Source organism: Phodopus roborovskii, unplaced genomic scaffold (assembly GCF_943737965.1).
Source record: "Phodopus roborovskii unplaced genomic scaffold, PHOROB, whole genome shotgun sequence".
In the NCBI taxonomy this organism is placed as follows: Eukaryota; Metazoa; Chordata; class Mammalia; order Rodentia; family Cricetidae; genus Phodopus; species Phodopus roborovskii.
Window position 1 is genome coordinate 43,906,897 of NW_026126511.1, and position 16,930 is coordinate 43,923,826.

Sequence of the window (16,930 nt, forward strand, 5' to 3'; positions counted from 1 at the left end):
ATGGAGGCCAGGTATGGTGGCATATCCATTTAATCCCCAGAACTTGGTAGGCAGCTGCAGGCAGACCTCTGAATTGAGGCCATCCTGGTCTGCATAAGTGAGTTCAAGGTCAGCTAAGGCTACATGCATATTTAGAGTCTATCTTGAAAACAAATCAGTTTTTTAAAAACAAAATAGAAATTCATTCAGGACAAAAACCTGAATGTTCCAGCTCTCCAGAAATCCCTATCACAGTATTTTAAAAATATTTATGGATATGGTGATGCACACATCCAGCTTTAAGGAGGCTGAGGCAGGATGATTGTGAGTGAGGGCAGTCTGGGATTCATAGTGAAGGCCCAGACTCAAAACCAAAATCCAAAGAACTGACATTCAGTGTTTATTGAGGGCATGGTCCTCAAACATGGATTTCTGTGCCCCAGCATGGCCCAGGGCTAGATTCACTAGAACCGAGAATTCATGAGCTACTAGTATTTCACATTCATATGTACCATCCCTGACAGCATGCAGACATGAGGGGCAAGTCTCTGTGCCCTCTTTCGTTGGTCCCAGGAAGTCTCTAACACGAAATGCACACGAGCTTATTGGGCACCTCTAGCCTAACCTATCTACCATTTCCTCACCCCAGATACAGACGAGAAGTCCAAATAGGAACCAACAGTATATCATTATAAAAGAGAACTCACGACATTGGCTTGCATGCCTAGAACACACCTCTCAATTTGGATTTTAAAAATGTGTGTGTGTGCTCATGCCACATCAGAGGCCAGTACACAACTTGTAGAAATGTGTGTGTGTGTGTGTGTGTGTATGTGTGTATGCTCATGCCACATCAGAGGCCAGTAGACAACTTGTAGGAATCTGTTCCCACCTTCCAGTATGTGGTTTATGGGAATAGAACTTGGGTCATCAGGCGTGGTGGTAAGCACCTTTATCTGCTGAGCCATCACTCTGGCCCAGCACCTCTCTATCTGATCAAGATTATCTATCACAAACGTCAGATTATGGACCAGCTATGTCCATCAATGTGGATACATCTCCTACCTGTAAACATGCATTTATATATACTTATAAAGTATTAAACTCAGTGACTAATAAACTGGGTTTTAGCTCAGTTGCAAAGAACTTGCTCAACATGAACTATTGAAAGACCTAAAAAGTAATGTTAATGATGGACTAACCTAGAAACCAATATCTGTTCCTTGGAATTTGCTAGCTTCCTCTCACAAGGCCCTGAGATAAGAAGAATTCACACTGCCCCTCCTTTCCTGAGTCAACAGGTGGTAAATAGGGTCAAGAGATAGCTGTAACTCTGGTTTGCCCAGACAAGATTAATTAGCACACCTGAAGCCCTAAGGTCTGCTGACCCTAATAGCGAGACCATCCGGCCTCCAAGGGTCACGTACTCAATGGACAGAGGGTCCTACCCCCCTCCCTAAGCTTGTGGGTTTGCCTTTAAAAACACCTGGGCCCAGGGGAGGGGGCTTCTCTCTAGCCTGCGTGCTGGAGGAGCCTGTTTGCACAAACGTTTCCTGTTCATTAAAGCCTCTTGCGTTTTGCAGCAACTGGACTGGACATTGAGTTCTTGGGGTATCGACCAAACCTGGAAGACTCCTCATTCTGAGGGTCTTACACTATGACCTTCATTTAGTACCCAGAACAAGACAAAAACAAACAGAAATATAAAGGTGTAAAGCTTAAAAGATACAGTTATCCACACATAGACAGATAAGTACACATAAAAAGGAAAATCCAGACCATAGAACAAAACAGTAGTTGCCTCTTTGAGATCCCAGAGGCACTTGGAGTCAGGATGCTGCTAATTCCCCAGAAGAGGGCAGGAGATGCGTTACTACAAATAATGCTTTTTTATGTTCCCTATGTGTCCAAGCCAGCAAACTTACTCGAGGAAATGAGAAATCTGGACACCTGGGAGTTAAAAGTTCAAGACAGGAACAAATGCAAACCAGGATGCTGGAGATGCATTTAAGTGTCTGAGTGCTTGCCTAGTGTTCACAAGGTACAACAATACAATAATACTAAACAATAAATACAGAAAGATAAAATTAATTCTAATGACACTGAAGGGTCTGCTGCAGCTTTTCATACAGGTCTCTACATAGTCCTTGCTGTTCTGAGTTCACCTGGCCTTGAACCTCACAAGAGATGCTCCTGCCTATGTCTCCTCAGTGCTGGTATCACAGATGTGTGTCATCATAACTGGCTCTGCTGTAGTCTTTTGATAAATGAACTCTCCAGTTTTCACTGCGTGGTCTTCAATTGTGTCCCGGGCATACCTTTCTCCTATGGCTTCCAAGGCATCCAGGAGATTGTTGATGGAGGCACTCCGGCCTGTTTGGTTGAGCCATTTCAACAGCATCTGGTATAAGGTATCTTCAGGAACCTGTGTCACAGCTCTGACCATTTGAATGTCATTGTCTGTGAGGCCCATCTGCCGCATGAGGCTGTCCCAGGATTTAAAGGGCACAATATTCGAACACTGATTGAAGATTAGCTTCAGGGCTGAGTGTCAGAAAACATTGGGGACAGGTAAGTTGCAAGCCTATCACAAAGGGTGGAGGATTGTAAACCAGATCTAGAAGGCAAGGGTTGAACCTAATACATCCCCTTGCCACTCCATGAATGCTGTTGGGGCCTCACCATACCCTAAACCAACCAAGAATCTGGGGGCTGGAGACATGGCTCAGCAGTTAAGAGAACTGGCTTCTCTACCAAAGGTCCTGGGTTTGATTCCCAACACCCACATGGTGGCTCACAAACATCTGTAGCTATAGTCTCAGGAAATCTGCAAGTCTTCTAGCCTCTGTAAGGCACTAGGCACACAAGTGATTTACAGACGTACACGCAGGCAAAACACCCATATAAACAAAGTACATTTTTAAGTTTTTTTTTTTTTAGCATACTTTTAAAAAAAGAATCCTGTTCTGCAAGAGGGTTGTTGGCCCAGTGAGAGGAAGTGCATACATGCATACATTGTGTGTGTGTGTGTGTACACGTGTGTGTAGAAGGGGAGTAGCATGTGGTATGAGCCACAGAGGGAATGGGGGGATGGGTGCACAGTATCTCATGGAAAGGAGGCTGTTTAGGCTGTATTCATGGTGAATGGGGTACAGGGCAGCCTTCTCTGCCTCTGCAGAAAGAACTCAGGAGGAGAGAGGTGGAAGACCTTTCCATGCCAGCTGGCCTCCCTCCCATCGCTGCCACTAGATATTGGAAAAGGAATTGAAACCCTGAACCTGTAGCTAAGTAATGGAAAGTCACTTATGCAGTTATGATTACGTACATAAGGTATGTATGAAATGTGTCACCCTCCATCCGCAGAAACAGAAGGAGCAGGGATAGGAGTCCCAGGAGTCCCAAGGACAGGTTCTAACAGCCTTACTTACCCAATGAAAGGAGGGTTAGAGGTGTAGCTTAACTGGTAGAGTATTTACCCAGTATACTCAAAACCCTGGGTTCAATCCCAAGCATTACAGTACTGAGTGTGGGGGTTGGAGAGAGAACCCAGTGAATAAAACTACATACTGCTTTTGTAAAGAACCTAAGTTCTGTCCCCAGAATCCATGTAAAACTACTACGAACGAAAGCAAGTGCCATTTGATTCAACTCAGTACAAGTGAAAGTCATCAACTCAAGTAGTTTACATCTGAAACATTATTCATGAGATGGCTTCCATCCATTTTGTATGACATGTCAGAAGTCACGTTTGTGATTTATAGTATAGCTCACCAAACTAAGTGTGGCCATGTCAGGAGCTTCTAGTCTACGGCTCATGGGTATTAACAGGCCAGTGCACCATTCTGGAGACCCTGACGGAGGTGGCGATGGGGACTACAAGGAAGAAAGGAGGGATGGTGGGAGAGTGGAAGGACAGACAGATTCTAACCAATGGAGACAGAAGGGAGAAGAGGGGATTTATGGTTCCTAAGTCCAGTGACAATAGTGTAGGCATTTCACCCATCATTAGTTGTCTCAGCAGAGCACTATCTGCCATGGGAATGCCAGTTGGAATACTTTTCCTACTCTCCCAGCCTTCTGTGCTATTATTGCCTCATCAAAACACTCACCACCAACTGAGTCATTTCCATTTGCTGGAACCAGCAGCTTCCTTCCCACTGGAGAACTATCAGCTACCTCAGGTTCCTGTAAACAAATGGCAGAGACACATGGTCAGAGTCAGGAGACCTGGGGTCCAGGCTTGTTCCTAATTACCAGACTTAGGTTAAGTCTAGGTGAACTTCCTGCCTCATTTGCTTGAAGGCTCTTAAGGGTGAAATGCTCACTTCAAGTGTTCTGTGACAGGTGTACAACCTTATAAGCCTCAGTTAAGACTGAATAGTCCTCTTTACTCCAGGGTTCCCCTTCTTACCAACCTCTCTGCCCCAGGCTCCTTACAATACTCAGTTGGAGACTGCAGAAGAGAGAGTTTGCAAAATCCAAGGTCAAGATTTGTTTCAAGGCTTTAAAGGTGTTTTAATCAATAATAACAACTCACACATCAACTGTCTAAGTATGGAAATGAAAACATTAATAGCATGGGGGCTGGGAAGGTATTTGGTACAAGTGAATATGAAATTTGACCATTTAAAAGGTTTGAAATGTATGTGTGTGTGTATGTGACTGTATGTCTGTGTATGAGAGAGGGAGCTGTGGAGGCCAGAAGAGGGTTTGTATTTACTATAAGATGGCTTTTAAGATGGAGGTAGTGGGCTGGAGAGATGGCTCAGAAGCTAAGACCACTAACTGCTCTTCCAGAGGACCTGAGTTCAATTCCCACCAACTACATGGTGGCTCACAAGCATCTGCAATGAGATCTGGTGCCCTCTTCTTGCCTACAAGCATACATACACTATATACATAATAAATAAATAAAATCTTTTAAAAAATGGAAGCAGGCTGGTTCTTCAGAAACATTAATAATAAAGGAAATGTTCATAAAACAGCCAGTGTCATTCACAATGTAACACGTTGGAAATCAATAGGTCAAACTAAGACCATAATGTTTCCCTTTCTCTAACCATTGGGTTTTGTTTTGTTTTGTGGTGCTAGGATTCACACTCAGAAAGCTCTACATGGGATGCAAGGTCTCCACTCCAAGCCACACCCCTATTCTCTAGTCACTGTCCAGCTCTTTTCTGACAGTTCTAGCTACACAGTGAAAGGGAGTAAAAACAATAAGCAGACAAACAAATCAAGAGATAGGATTCTTAGCAGGGAGCAGGAAAAGTCATTGTTTTAGGTGTCTCTATGCTTAAATACCGAAGCGATGTTTTAAAACATGGCAGAAACAGTAAATAAAAAAATAGGACTAAGAGGATTGTGATGGCTATTTGAGGCAATGCGACACAATCGAGAGTCCCCAGGGAGGAATCTTCATGAGGAATTATCTAAACCGAGTTGGCCTGTGGGGACACCCATGAGGTCTTTTCTCACTTTGGTTAACTGAGATGAGAAGTCCCATCCTGCATGAGAGCGGAACCATTTCATGGGCGGGGCTGTGAGCTGGATGAAAAGAGAAGAGAGCTGAGTGAGAAGTATTCATTTACTGCTCTCTTTGCTGTGGATGGAATGAGGCTAGTTCTCTCAAGCTTCTGCTGCTAAGACTTCCGGTTATGGTAGACTGTAACCCGGAACTGTGCTGCTAAGACTTCCGGCTATGGCGGACTGTAACCCGGAACTGTGAACTAAAGTAGACACTTTCTCCCCTAAGTTTTTTCCCTCAGGGTCACTCATCACAACAACAGGAAAAGACATTAAGACAAAGACCCAACTTATAAGGGTGACAAAACAAACACACAAAATACAGTGTTGTCAATAGGATCACATGTCTCTAGAAAAACACAAAACTTAGCTATTCAAAAAGTCGTCTTAATATGTTGCTTCCTGTGGCAAGAAAAATATATTGAATATTGCGCTGAAGAGATGGCTCAGCAGTTAAGAGCACTTACTACCCTGGCAGAGAACCAGAGTTCAGATCTCAATCCCTATATTAGGCACCTCACACAGGCCTGTAACTCCAGCTCCAGGAGATCCTATGCCCTCATTTTGGCTTCTGTGGGCACCTGTGTGTGCATAAACACATAAAATAAATCTTTTAAAAATTGAGTATTGAGAAGATTTCAATACCTACCAGACTAGTTTTTATATTTAATTTAAAAAACTACTGTGTGTGCGTGTGAGTGTGCAGGCGCCTGTGTGCCATGGTGTGCACTTAGAAGCCAGAGAACAATGTCTGAAAGCCTTTCTCGCCTTCCACCTTATTGAGGGAAATGTGTCTTGTTTCTGCTATATTGCCTATTCCAGGATAGCTAGCCCACAGGTTCCAGGCTTCTCCTGTCTCCCTTCTCTACCTCTAATCTCACTGTATGAGTGATGAGATTAGAGATCTGAACTGCCACATCTGGCTTTTTGTGGATTCTAATGGTCAAACTCAGGCCATCAGGCTTTTACAGCAAGTTCTTTTAGCCACTGAACAATCTTCCTCATGTCCCCCCTTTAATATTTAAGACAAATTCAATAAAAATTCCAATTATTATTTGAGGCATGGGAAAAAAAACTTATGAATTCTAAATTGTATCTGGGTAAATTGACAAGTTTTGAAAAAGTAAATATCTGCTTATTTTAATATACTAGAAAACTAATGTGCAACCAAGTATTGTATCTATGTCTGTGAGGCTTACATGTAAATGATTTTGATACTGCATAAATGTTTAAAGAAAAGATCCCAAGAGACTGAAATTACCCTCGCCTCTCAGGAGGGGATGAGCTGCAGCCCTCTTAACACTCACAGGCCCCTTTCTGCACTGTTTGCATTCTGTAAGTTAAACTGAGGAGCTCTTGACTGTTTTTAAATTTATTTCCCTTTCTCAGCTGGGCAATGGTGACACACGTCTTTAATCCCAGCACTTGAGAGGCAGAGGCAGGTGGATCTCTGAGTTTGATGCCAACCTGATCTACAAAGCTACACAGAGAAACCCTGTCTCAAAAAAACAAAAACAAAAAACTCCACTGGGCATTGGTGGCAATCGCCTTTAATGCCTGGTCTATGGAGCTAGGTCCAGGACAGGCTCCACAGCAATACAGAGAAACCCTGTCTCGAAAAATCAAAACAAAACAAAACAAAACAAACAAACAAACGAAAAAACCCCGACAAAACAAAACAAAAAAACCAATTAACAAATCTTATTTCCCTTTCTCTTTATAAAGTAAAAACTAGGCATAGTTACAAAAGTGAAAGGAAGTAACTGTCAAGATGGACGTTTGACTTGTGAGTGAGGAGGAGCCAGGGAAGCTGGTAAGGGGGACTCAATATTTAAATGGAATTGAAAGAACGACATGGTGACTAGGAACAGCGAATCACAAAATAAAAATCCATCTAGATGACACAGAAATATGCAAAAATGGAATCAGTGGGAAAAAATCTCCCCAAGAAGTCAAAGACTCATCTTACGTTGGGGTAAAGGTTTAGGGAGGCTATGAGTGACGAGAAGTAAATACATAGGCTGATTTTAACAGTTAAAAATGAAATATCAGAACAAGTTAAAGGACAAGAATTAAGAACAAGGGGCTGGGGAGATGGCTCGGTCAGTAAGGTGATTGTCACAGAAGTATGAAGGCCTGAGTCCAGATGCCTAATACTACATAAAAGCCAGACATAGAGGCTAAGTAACTCCAGTTCCAGATGATTGGGCACCCTCTTATGACCTCATCAGGCTCCAGAAACACACATGGTGCACATACATACATTCAGGCAAAGCACTCCTACAGATAACATAAAATAAAAAAGTCGGGGGCTGGGGGAAGATGGGCATGGCTGCTTGTTCTTTAATGCAAGCATCAGGAAGGTGGGGACAGGTGAACCCCTGACATTTGCAGGCCCAGCCAGAGATCCTGCCTTAGAAGACAGTAAAACGAAGAAGAGAAGTGAGGAAAACATTTGACAAACCTCTGGCCTCCACATTCTGATGCAGACATACATGTATATATTCACATGAGCACATATATGCAATACAAGAAATTAGAACTCTATTACCCATGTGAGAGAAAAAAAATACTTATGTAGGGGGCATTTTTTTCTTACAAATGACATTTGTAATGACATTAGGATAACGACATGCAAAAATGTTTGAGACAAAGCCACATACGTGCCAGACCGCTGATGCTTTCCGACAGATATCACCCTGAATTTCAGATCCTCCTGACTGATACAAGTGTGTGGAAATGACTTTGAGAAGGTGAAGAGGTCACTCAGGAGTCCATAGCCAGGGCCCCTGCAGGGTCTCACTCATCTCAGGGTTGTTACCCTAGCTCACATATCCATGCTCTCCTGCTGGCACTGTGTGTGTGGGGGGGGGGTCACTACTCTCACCTGACTCCACCCACAGGAGCTGGGCAGAAAGGGCAGAGCTGCAACACGTCCTCGAAATGACCACTTGATGGAGAGTAGACCCAGAGCTCCAATCACTTCAGTGAGCCAGGACAGCAACCCAGGACAGGTGCAGATGTGACCTCCTCCCTGGGCTGTGCAGCTCCTCCTATGCCCTGCTTCTCAGGGTTGGAGGGATGGCTCAGTGGTCAAGAGCATTGGCAGCTCTTCCAGAGGACCTGGGTTTGATTCCCAGAACCCATATGGTGGCTCACAACTAGCTGTAAGCTCCAGTTCCAGAAGATCCAATGTCTTCTTCTGGCCTCCAAGGTCACCAGACATGCATATGATGCACAGACATACATGTAGACAAAACACTCATACACATAAAATTTTAAAATGCAAATTAAAAGGAGCTATGATCTGTAGTATAGCTACAACTTCTGGGACCTTTACTGCAGGACTGACCATGCTGTATTGAGAGTCGTTTCCCACGTTGGATGTCTCTTCTCTCAGAAGATTTCTCGAATGATCAGAGTCCTGTTCATGTTCACAGTCCCGTTCACGGCCTAGAAGAGGAGATCCACCTAGCAAGTGGCTGGGGGTCTCATCAGCCCTTTTCTATCTAAGAAGAAGGAGCTAGAGGCTCCAACACTGGATAAGGAGGGGTCATTCTTGCTTGGGGCTACCCCTCAGGCAGCTGGGGAGAAACTGAATGAAAATAACACACATGAAATCTCTGTCTGGTTCTGCTATAACCAGAGCTGTGCCCCGCCCTCTCCTGCCCTGACTTTTATCCTCAGTTGATGACTCTTTGCCCTGACCACACCCTACTCTCTCAGACTTGGTGTAGTGAGGGAACTGGTGAGATTCTGGACTTCTGTGGTCTGGGGGAACTTGGAGATGGTATGTCAGTTGCAGGAGCAAGAGAGGGAGCTAGGCTTCAAGGACACTGGGGTTTGGGCCACAGAGAGGGCAATTTTGAAGATTAAGATTCGGTGTTCAAGGGACCCACCCTCAGCCAACACTCACGTGGATAGGCTCCTTTCATATACTGCAAGACTCGCCTCCACAACCCAGTCTTCCAACCAACCAAATATACAGCAATCAACACCACCGCCAGGGCCACTAGGATCACTATGATGAGGCTTAATTTAGAGCCTTTGGGGACACACTTCCGGTCAGTCTTCGGGGTACAGGGAGTCACTTCATCTTCTTCGTTGGTACATCTGGGCACACACAAGGAACAGATGATAAGATTTTGGGAGAAGTCTGCTTGCCAGATGTGGTGAAAGGGGAGTTCACCCACTCTGCCCAATGTCCCTGAGATGGTATGAAAGGAAGAACAGGCTTCTTGTGTCTAGACTCCAAATTTGTCCCTACATCTGGGCACACACAGTGCAGCCTTTGGGGAACTCTCTGTAGGCATGGTGGCAGCCTTTCTACCTTTTCTGCAGGGTGTGTGCTGAGCAGCCTTGGGCCACTGGGAGAGCCTAAGTTAGGAAAGAGAAGGACAGCAGCCTCTGTGGTCACCACTGAGCCATGTCCCCTTAAGGGTCAACCTTTAATAAGCAGACTCTTTTACCAATCGTAGCAAACACCAGGTGGTCAGGGAAGAGTAAATGAACTATTTTCCCTCAAACTCCTGAAGTTGAGACATGTGGTGTTGAGGGGACAGGGCCCTAGGGTGAGACTGGCTGAGGTGCCTGTGAGAGCCCCTGAGGGAGCCACGCACACACAGCCATTATGACTTTTGCGGGCTTGCAGCGCTTTTATCTTTGTAGGCTTCTGCCTGCACAAGACTTCTGAGGTGATGTAAACACAAACCGGGCTATATGCTGCTCATTCTCATGCTACATTCTGTGGATAGAGGACAAAGTACCTGGCCAAGGGAAAAGAGTGGGTGGGGAAACCCATGAAGGGATTGGTCGGGGGCAGGGATGTGGAGAGACCATAGCAGGCTCAGAGGACCCCAAATGTTTAGGGATATCCTGTATGGTGGGAACTCCAGGGATTTGGAGGGGAAAAAAAAGAGCACAAGGAAGCTTGGGTCTTCTGGAATTTCCCTGGGCTTGCAGACTTTCCAGGGCCCCGTTTCATACTCAGAGCATTTCTGGCAGAACTCAGGTGAGTTTTCATCTTCAAAGCTCTCGGGTTTGCACTGACACTCTGTGTCTCTGGTGGTGATGCATCTGTTTTTTTCATCTTTATCTGTAAGAGTTTGAGGGAGGGGTTTTCCTGGTTATCGTGGTAACACTTCCTTATGACACAGTTCCTTCTGCTACAGTTCAACTGAACGTAGGAAGCAATGAGGACCAATTTCTATTAACACCACAGCTGGAGTGTGCAGACGACAGCTCCCACAAACAGCTGTGAGTACTCAGTAAGGAACACAGTTTATGACCTCATGAATCAGATTTTTGGGGAGCAAGGGGTGTGCAGAGGATGGGCTTCAAGCTCCTGGAAACAGGAGGAGCATTAGGAAGCAGGGACTGAGAACTCACACCTACCAAGAGATCAGAGCCTAAAACAAGAAGAGCTGAGCCCAGAGCCAGCTGGGAGCTGAGCCTGAACCCACTCAAGCCATTCCTTTCTTTGTTACTATGATGGCTAATCTCAATTGTTACCTTGATAAGATCTGGGATCATCAGAGACAGACCTCTGGGCTTGTCTGTGAGGATTATCTTGATTAAGCTAATTGGGTGGGAATACTCAGACACATACACCCTGGGTGGCACCATTCTTAGACTAGTTTCCTGAACTGCCTAAGGAGAAAGTGAGCTGAGCACACACATCTATTACTCTCTGAAAACGGGAGTTGAGCAGCCGCTTCAAGCTCCTGCCCACCTTGACTTCCCTGCAACGATGGACGGTACCCTTGAACGGTGAGCCAGTTCAACTCTTTCTCCCTTAACTTGTTTTTGTTAGAGCTTTCATCTTAGCAACAGAAAAAGAAACTAAAACAATAATCTATGACCTAACACTTTAGCAGGCTCACAATAGGAAAGATGAATGCATGCTGAAGTTTCTGTGGAAGGTTCAAGAAGGAATGGCCTCTGGTCTCACAGGACTAGAAGGCAGTCAATACTAAGAAGAAAGCTGATGGATCCTCAGGGTAAGCTCAGAACATAGCATGTCACCAGTAGCTGGAGACTGACCACAGGGGTAGTGGGGAGACTCTCACTGGCTCTTTTCCTTTCTAAACTGGTGTTACATCCCATGACCCACCCTTCTGATTTCAATATCTAGAAAATGCAAAGCAGGCTACTATCTGTGGTCACTCAAGATTTGCTACTGGGTATCAAATCCATTGCAGAATTGAGGAGACTCACGCTAGACCCAGAATGGAATTAATGCCCTGTTCCAGATGTGCAGGGCTCTTTACTCCTCAATGATGGAACTCTGGCTGGAGACTTCCCTGTTCCACTCAGAACCCTGTATCTATCCTTCAAGGACCAGCTCTTATGTTATGTGATCGGTAGAGCCCAGGACATTTCCTGTTCACCAAGTGTGCGGAGTTATAAATCAGTGGTTGGTGAAGGCCCTGTGGCTGCAACTGGAGGTACCAAGCCCCACTCTCCACAGAGACAGATTAGTTTCTACCTCATTCTCAACTTACATCAATCATTCCTGAAACACAGCACAAATTAATTCTTCAGCAGGAGCTTTGCCTTTTAATTTTTGTGCCATTGAATTAAGGATAGGTGGAGAACAGGATGGGATAAAGATCAAATTGGGCTGGCACTGAGGTTTCCAAGTCCACAGTAGTTATGAGTGCCACCACCCCAGACCCTACCTATGGGAGAGAGTCCCTTTGTTCTGTACCTTCCTTACAGACGCTGCAGATTTTGCACGAAAGCCACTTGTTGAAAGAGTTGGTGAAGTCTATGCCATCTCTACAGGGCTTGCAAGTACCATTCTCATCTGGCAGATAGTAGCCTGAGGAGGAAAAGAAAGATGGTAAAGGAAACGTCAGGATTTCCAGAGCCACCATGAAGACCTGTGTCCTAGTTAGACAGACCTGGGAAGGGGGATTGCAATTAAGGAATTGCCTTCCTCAGATAGGCTGTGGGCATGACTATGGAGCATTTTCTTTCCTTCCTTCCTTCCTTCCTTCCTCCCTTCCTTCCTTCCTTCCTTTTAAAATGTTTTTAATAAAATTCTTTTTTATTATTATTTAAATTTTTAAAAATTAAAATCAATCTTATTTTACATACCAATCCCAGTTCCCTCTCCCTCCCATCCTTTCACTCCCCCCACGCTCCTCCTACCCCACCTCCCATCCACTCTTCAGAGAGGGTGAGGCCTTCCATGGGGGATCACCAAAGTCTATCCTATCATTTGGGGCAGGACCTAGGCCCTCTGCCCTGTATCTAGGCTGAGCAAGGTATTCCTCCATAGGGAATGGGCTCCAAAAAGCCAATTCACACACTGCCAGAGGCCTCCCAACTGACACCCACATTCAGAGGACCTGGTTGGTTCTATGCAGGTTCCCCAGCTGTCAGTCTGGAGTCCCTGAGCTCCCACTTGCTCAGGTCAGCTGTTTTTGTGGGTTTCCCCAACATTGTCTTGACCCCTTTGCTCATGACTCCTCCCTCTCTACTGGATTCCAGGAGTTTGGCTCAGTGTTTAGCTGTGAATCTCTGCTTCTATTTCCATCAGCTACTGGATGAAGGCTCTATGATAGCATTTAAGGCATCCTCTCCACTATTGCTTAGAGTCTTAGTTGGGGGTCATCCTTGTGGATTCCTGGGAATTTCCCTAGTGCCAGATTTCTCATTAAGCCCATAATGGCTCCCTTATTAAGGTATCCCTTTCCTTGCTCTCCTTCCCTGTTCTTCCCCCAACTCCACCTTCCTGATCCCTCATGTTCTCCTCCCCTCTCCCCTTCCCCACTCCCAATTTACTCAGGAGATCTTGTCTCTTTACCCTTCTCAGAGATCCATGTATGTTTTTCTTAGGGTCCTCCTCATTTCTTAGCTTCTCTGGGGTTGTGGGTCTCACTGTGTAGCCCTAGCTAGCCTAGAACTCACTATGTAAGCCAGGCAGAAACAGTTCAAAACAAGGCTGGTCTACTACATAAGCACATTCCAGGACAGCCAGGGTTAAATAGTAAGACCCTTCTCCCTCAATAAAAAGAAAGAGGATTAGAAAAGAATATCATGAACCTTGGCACATTAACAAAGTAGGTAACTTGTAAAACAGACAATCTATATAGGCAGATGATAGAAAGCCAATTCAAGATGAAGCGATTGGGTACCCATTCTCTTTCCAGCTCTTCTGGGACCTTAGGCCTACATCCCTATCAGGGTGAGAGAGGTTGGTCCTCTACTAATTGGAGAAGTAGACAGTGTTCCTAGTGACAGGGTCTGTGCAGTAAAGGAATATAAGATACCACTGCTCTCTGCATGTATCTGCACCACTCAGCAGAGATTAATTGTCCTCAAGATAGGTGGCTCCAGCACAGAGTCTCCTCCATGGGAACTGTGCCTTCTCAGCGCCTGCCGCCTGTTCCAGTCATCCCTAGAAGAAGGCTGAAGCCATGGCCAAAAGGAAAGGAAGCAGCTTCTCTTTCTTCTTCTTCCTTTCTTTTTTATTTATTCTATGTGTCTTTCACATCACACATCTTGATCCCATTCATTTCCCCATTCCTTCCCATCCGCCCACCCACCCCCACAACCCCTTCCCTCCCAAAATAAAACTGAAAAAAGGAAAGGAAAAGGAACTTGATAGCTTTGTGTAAAATAAAAAAATAACATATAGAATTAATTCAAAATACCTTGATGGAAGTATGGAAACTACCAAAACTGATAGGAAACATGGAGATAAATCTTCATGACCTTAGGTATAGAAGATGATCAATAAGTATCTATGGCAGAAAGGAAACTGGAACTAAAAAGACAGGAAGACTGGAAGAACATGGGGAGCTGGGGGTGGAAAGTTGGGGCCAAAGACTGGCAATCAATCTAGAATGTACCTGGTGAACAGTTTCCTTTGGATAGGCTCTGCTCTACTGTCCGTGAGTCAGCTGGGCGATCACCGATTATGCCGGCTGTCACTGTATTTAAGAAGTTCTGAAGAAACAAAGCAGGGCTTGCCTTAAGTAGCTGTTGGGTCTCACCATCACAAGGCCATCTCAACCTTTCCTCCAGCTTCTAAAACAACATGGACCTTAGACCCTCCCTCACTTCTAAAGCTGTCCAGTACATTGTGTTTCTTAGCTTCTTACAGCTGCCCAAGTCACAGAAATCTGAACTACTCCTCTCTTTTATTCTTTCCTGTTTAAACAAATTAAGTTTGTATACACATAGTAGAAAATTAGAGGAAAGTCATTAAAATAAAAATTACATTTTCTCAACTAGAAATAACATGCATTCTCTAATATTCTGTCTTGTTTTCCAGGTCTACTTAATCATATGCCTCTCTCTAGCTCATAGGACAGCCTGCAGCATATTCAGGGGTGAACAAGAAAGATCCTGTCTCAAACAAGTAGGTGAGGGCTGACACTGGAGGCTGTCCTCTGGTCTCCAGACCAATTCCATGGCACTTCGTCCACAAGAACTCACTGAGTGTGCACACACAGAGATTTGTAAAAATGCATTCAGGTATATGTGGTGAGTGAGGTATCCACCCAGCCCATACCTGTTGCACTGACCATGCCCATTGGGGCATAGGGACAGGTGCTGGCATGACCTAGGGGGACTAGGTCTGAGGTCCTGGACCCCAGCTAGATCTCTTACTTCCTGGCCAGAGAAAGAGAACATCCGGAGGCATCTTTGGGATGGGAACCTGGGGGGGGGGTATCTGTTTCTGGTGTAAGTGATTTCTCCCCAAATAACATCCATCAGTCTATCATTTCCAAGATCCTTATTTACCACACTTTAGGTGTACATTAGGTAAATCTTAATTATAATCATTTTAAGATCATTTGAAATAATCTCTATCGTTTTTAAACATGTAGGCCAGTAGTGCTAAGTGCACTCATATAGTCATGTAAACAAAATCCAAAATTCTTTTCATCTTGCAAAACTGAAAGTGGGTACCCATTAAAATAAAACACTGCTCACTCCTCCATCCACCTCTCCATGCTGGCAGCGTCTGTGTCTCCTTCCTTCCTTTGTTTTGTTTTCAAGTAGCTAAAAAAGTAGTACCAAAAGTAGCTAAAAGTCAAGAGAGTATGGAAACAATGGTTCTTATGCAGGGCTGCCTCGCACTAACTGAACATGTCTTAGTCTTAGTTCCTACTTTTATTCTACTTATTCTTATTCCACCTCAACAGTGAAGTATTAAAATGAAAGGTGGAAAACTGCAACCAGCCTGGCAAAAATGAATATATAGTAACATATAATTATATATGAATATATATAAAATAAGTGTCTCTAAGGAGACACTTGTGTGTCTCTCTGACTATTAGAAATTAGAAACAATGAACTCCAAGAACCTGGAATTCACAAAAAAAAAAAAAAAAAAAGAAAGAAAGAAAGCAACTGGAATTCCCCTCAGTAATCAGATGGCAGAAGGGAAAGGCCAGATTCTAGGCCTCGTTGGGGCCTTTTTATTCTTTCCAAACCCAAGGAATTGTAGAGCCCACAAAGCCATAAACAAAGGGACAGTGGTGGAAAGGGACGCTGGAAATGAACCTGCTTGTTCTCATAGCTACAGCTAATGCCTGGCAGGGCTTCTCCTAACTTGGGAAGGGAGCGAGCGGCAGGTGTCAGGCCGCACCAGCAGCTAGGCAGGACCAACCCCACGCCCTGACTCCCACTGCACCCCTACTTCTAATTTCTCTCTGCCCCGGGGGTCCAGCAGATTAACCAGGTCCTTCCTCCTCCACCAGCCACCTCGTCCCAGGTATAGTGCCCTGGTAACTGGGTCCTTCCTTCCCGCTCCTCTGCGCCCCATCTTGGTCCCCCCCCCCCCGCCCAACCTCACACCCAACGTCAGATCCTTTCTGCTTCGACCTTTGGGTCCTCCCCCCGCCACCCCCAGTGGAGTCCGGCCTCGTCATATCCTCCCCAGTCTAGAGTCCTCTGCCCACCTTTCCACCCCACCCAGCCTTACCCCATCTTCGGGTTCCCCACCCCTACCCCGCCATCGAACCTTCCACCCTTCAGCGTCGAGTTCTCCCCGCTCCACAGAGGTGTTCCTGCACACTTCAGCCCCACCCCCACCCCGCTAGCCCAGGGCACGTGCGCTGCTGGCATGCCGGGCACTTTTGCACTCCAGTACTGGGTAGCGCGCTCTGCCCGGGCAGCCCTCTCTCCCCGACGATGCTCACCAGTAGCAGAAAGAAGAAGACAACTTGTAACTTGCCGGTGTTCGTGACCCTAGGCCAAGGTCTATACCCCGGGAGAAGGCTGGGACCTGGGGTGTGTCCTGCCCAGGCCGCAGAGGCTGCGGGCGCGCTGGGTCCCAGAGATTTCATGGAGTTAGGGTTGCGCTGATCCCGGAGACTGCGGCTTCTCAAAATCCACGAAGAAGACATGTTTCCTCAGCCCAGAAAGGTTGTATGGATTCCTGTCCTGCGGCACCGTGTTTGGTGGC

General features: G+C 45.5%; 2 protein-coding genes across 2 annotated transcripts in view; both read right to left on the reverse strand.

The window, feature by feature from the left end:
* Reep4 (receptor accessory protein 4) overlaps nt 1–16,930 on the reverse strand; it is an 816,909-nt gene that overhangs the window by 702,636 nt on the left and 97,343 nt on the right. The window lies entirely within an intron of this gene.
* On the reverse strand, nt 1,216–12,452 carry LOC127230045 (tumor necrosis factor receptor superfamily member 10B). Its single transcript, XM_051195164.1, has 6 exons — nt 12,212–12,452; nt 10,489–10,597; nt 9,419–9,615; nt 8,855–8,955; nt 4,089–4,164; nt 1,216–2,523 (listed from the first exon to the last, which is right to left on the reverse strand). The coding sequence occupies exons 1-6, from the start codon at nt 12,378–12,380 to the stop codon at nt 2,177–2,179; spliced, it is 999 nt and encodes a 332-aa protein (XP_051051121.1). The 5' UTR covers nt 12,381–12,452; the 3' UTR covers nt 1,216–2,176.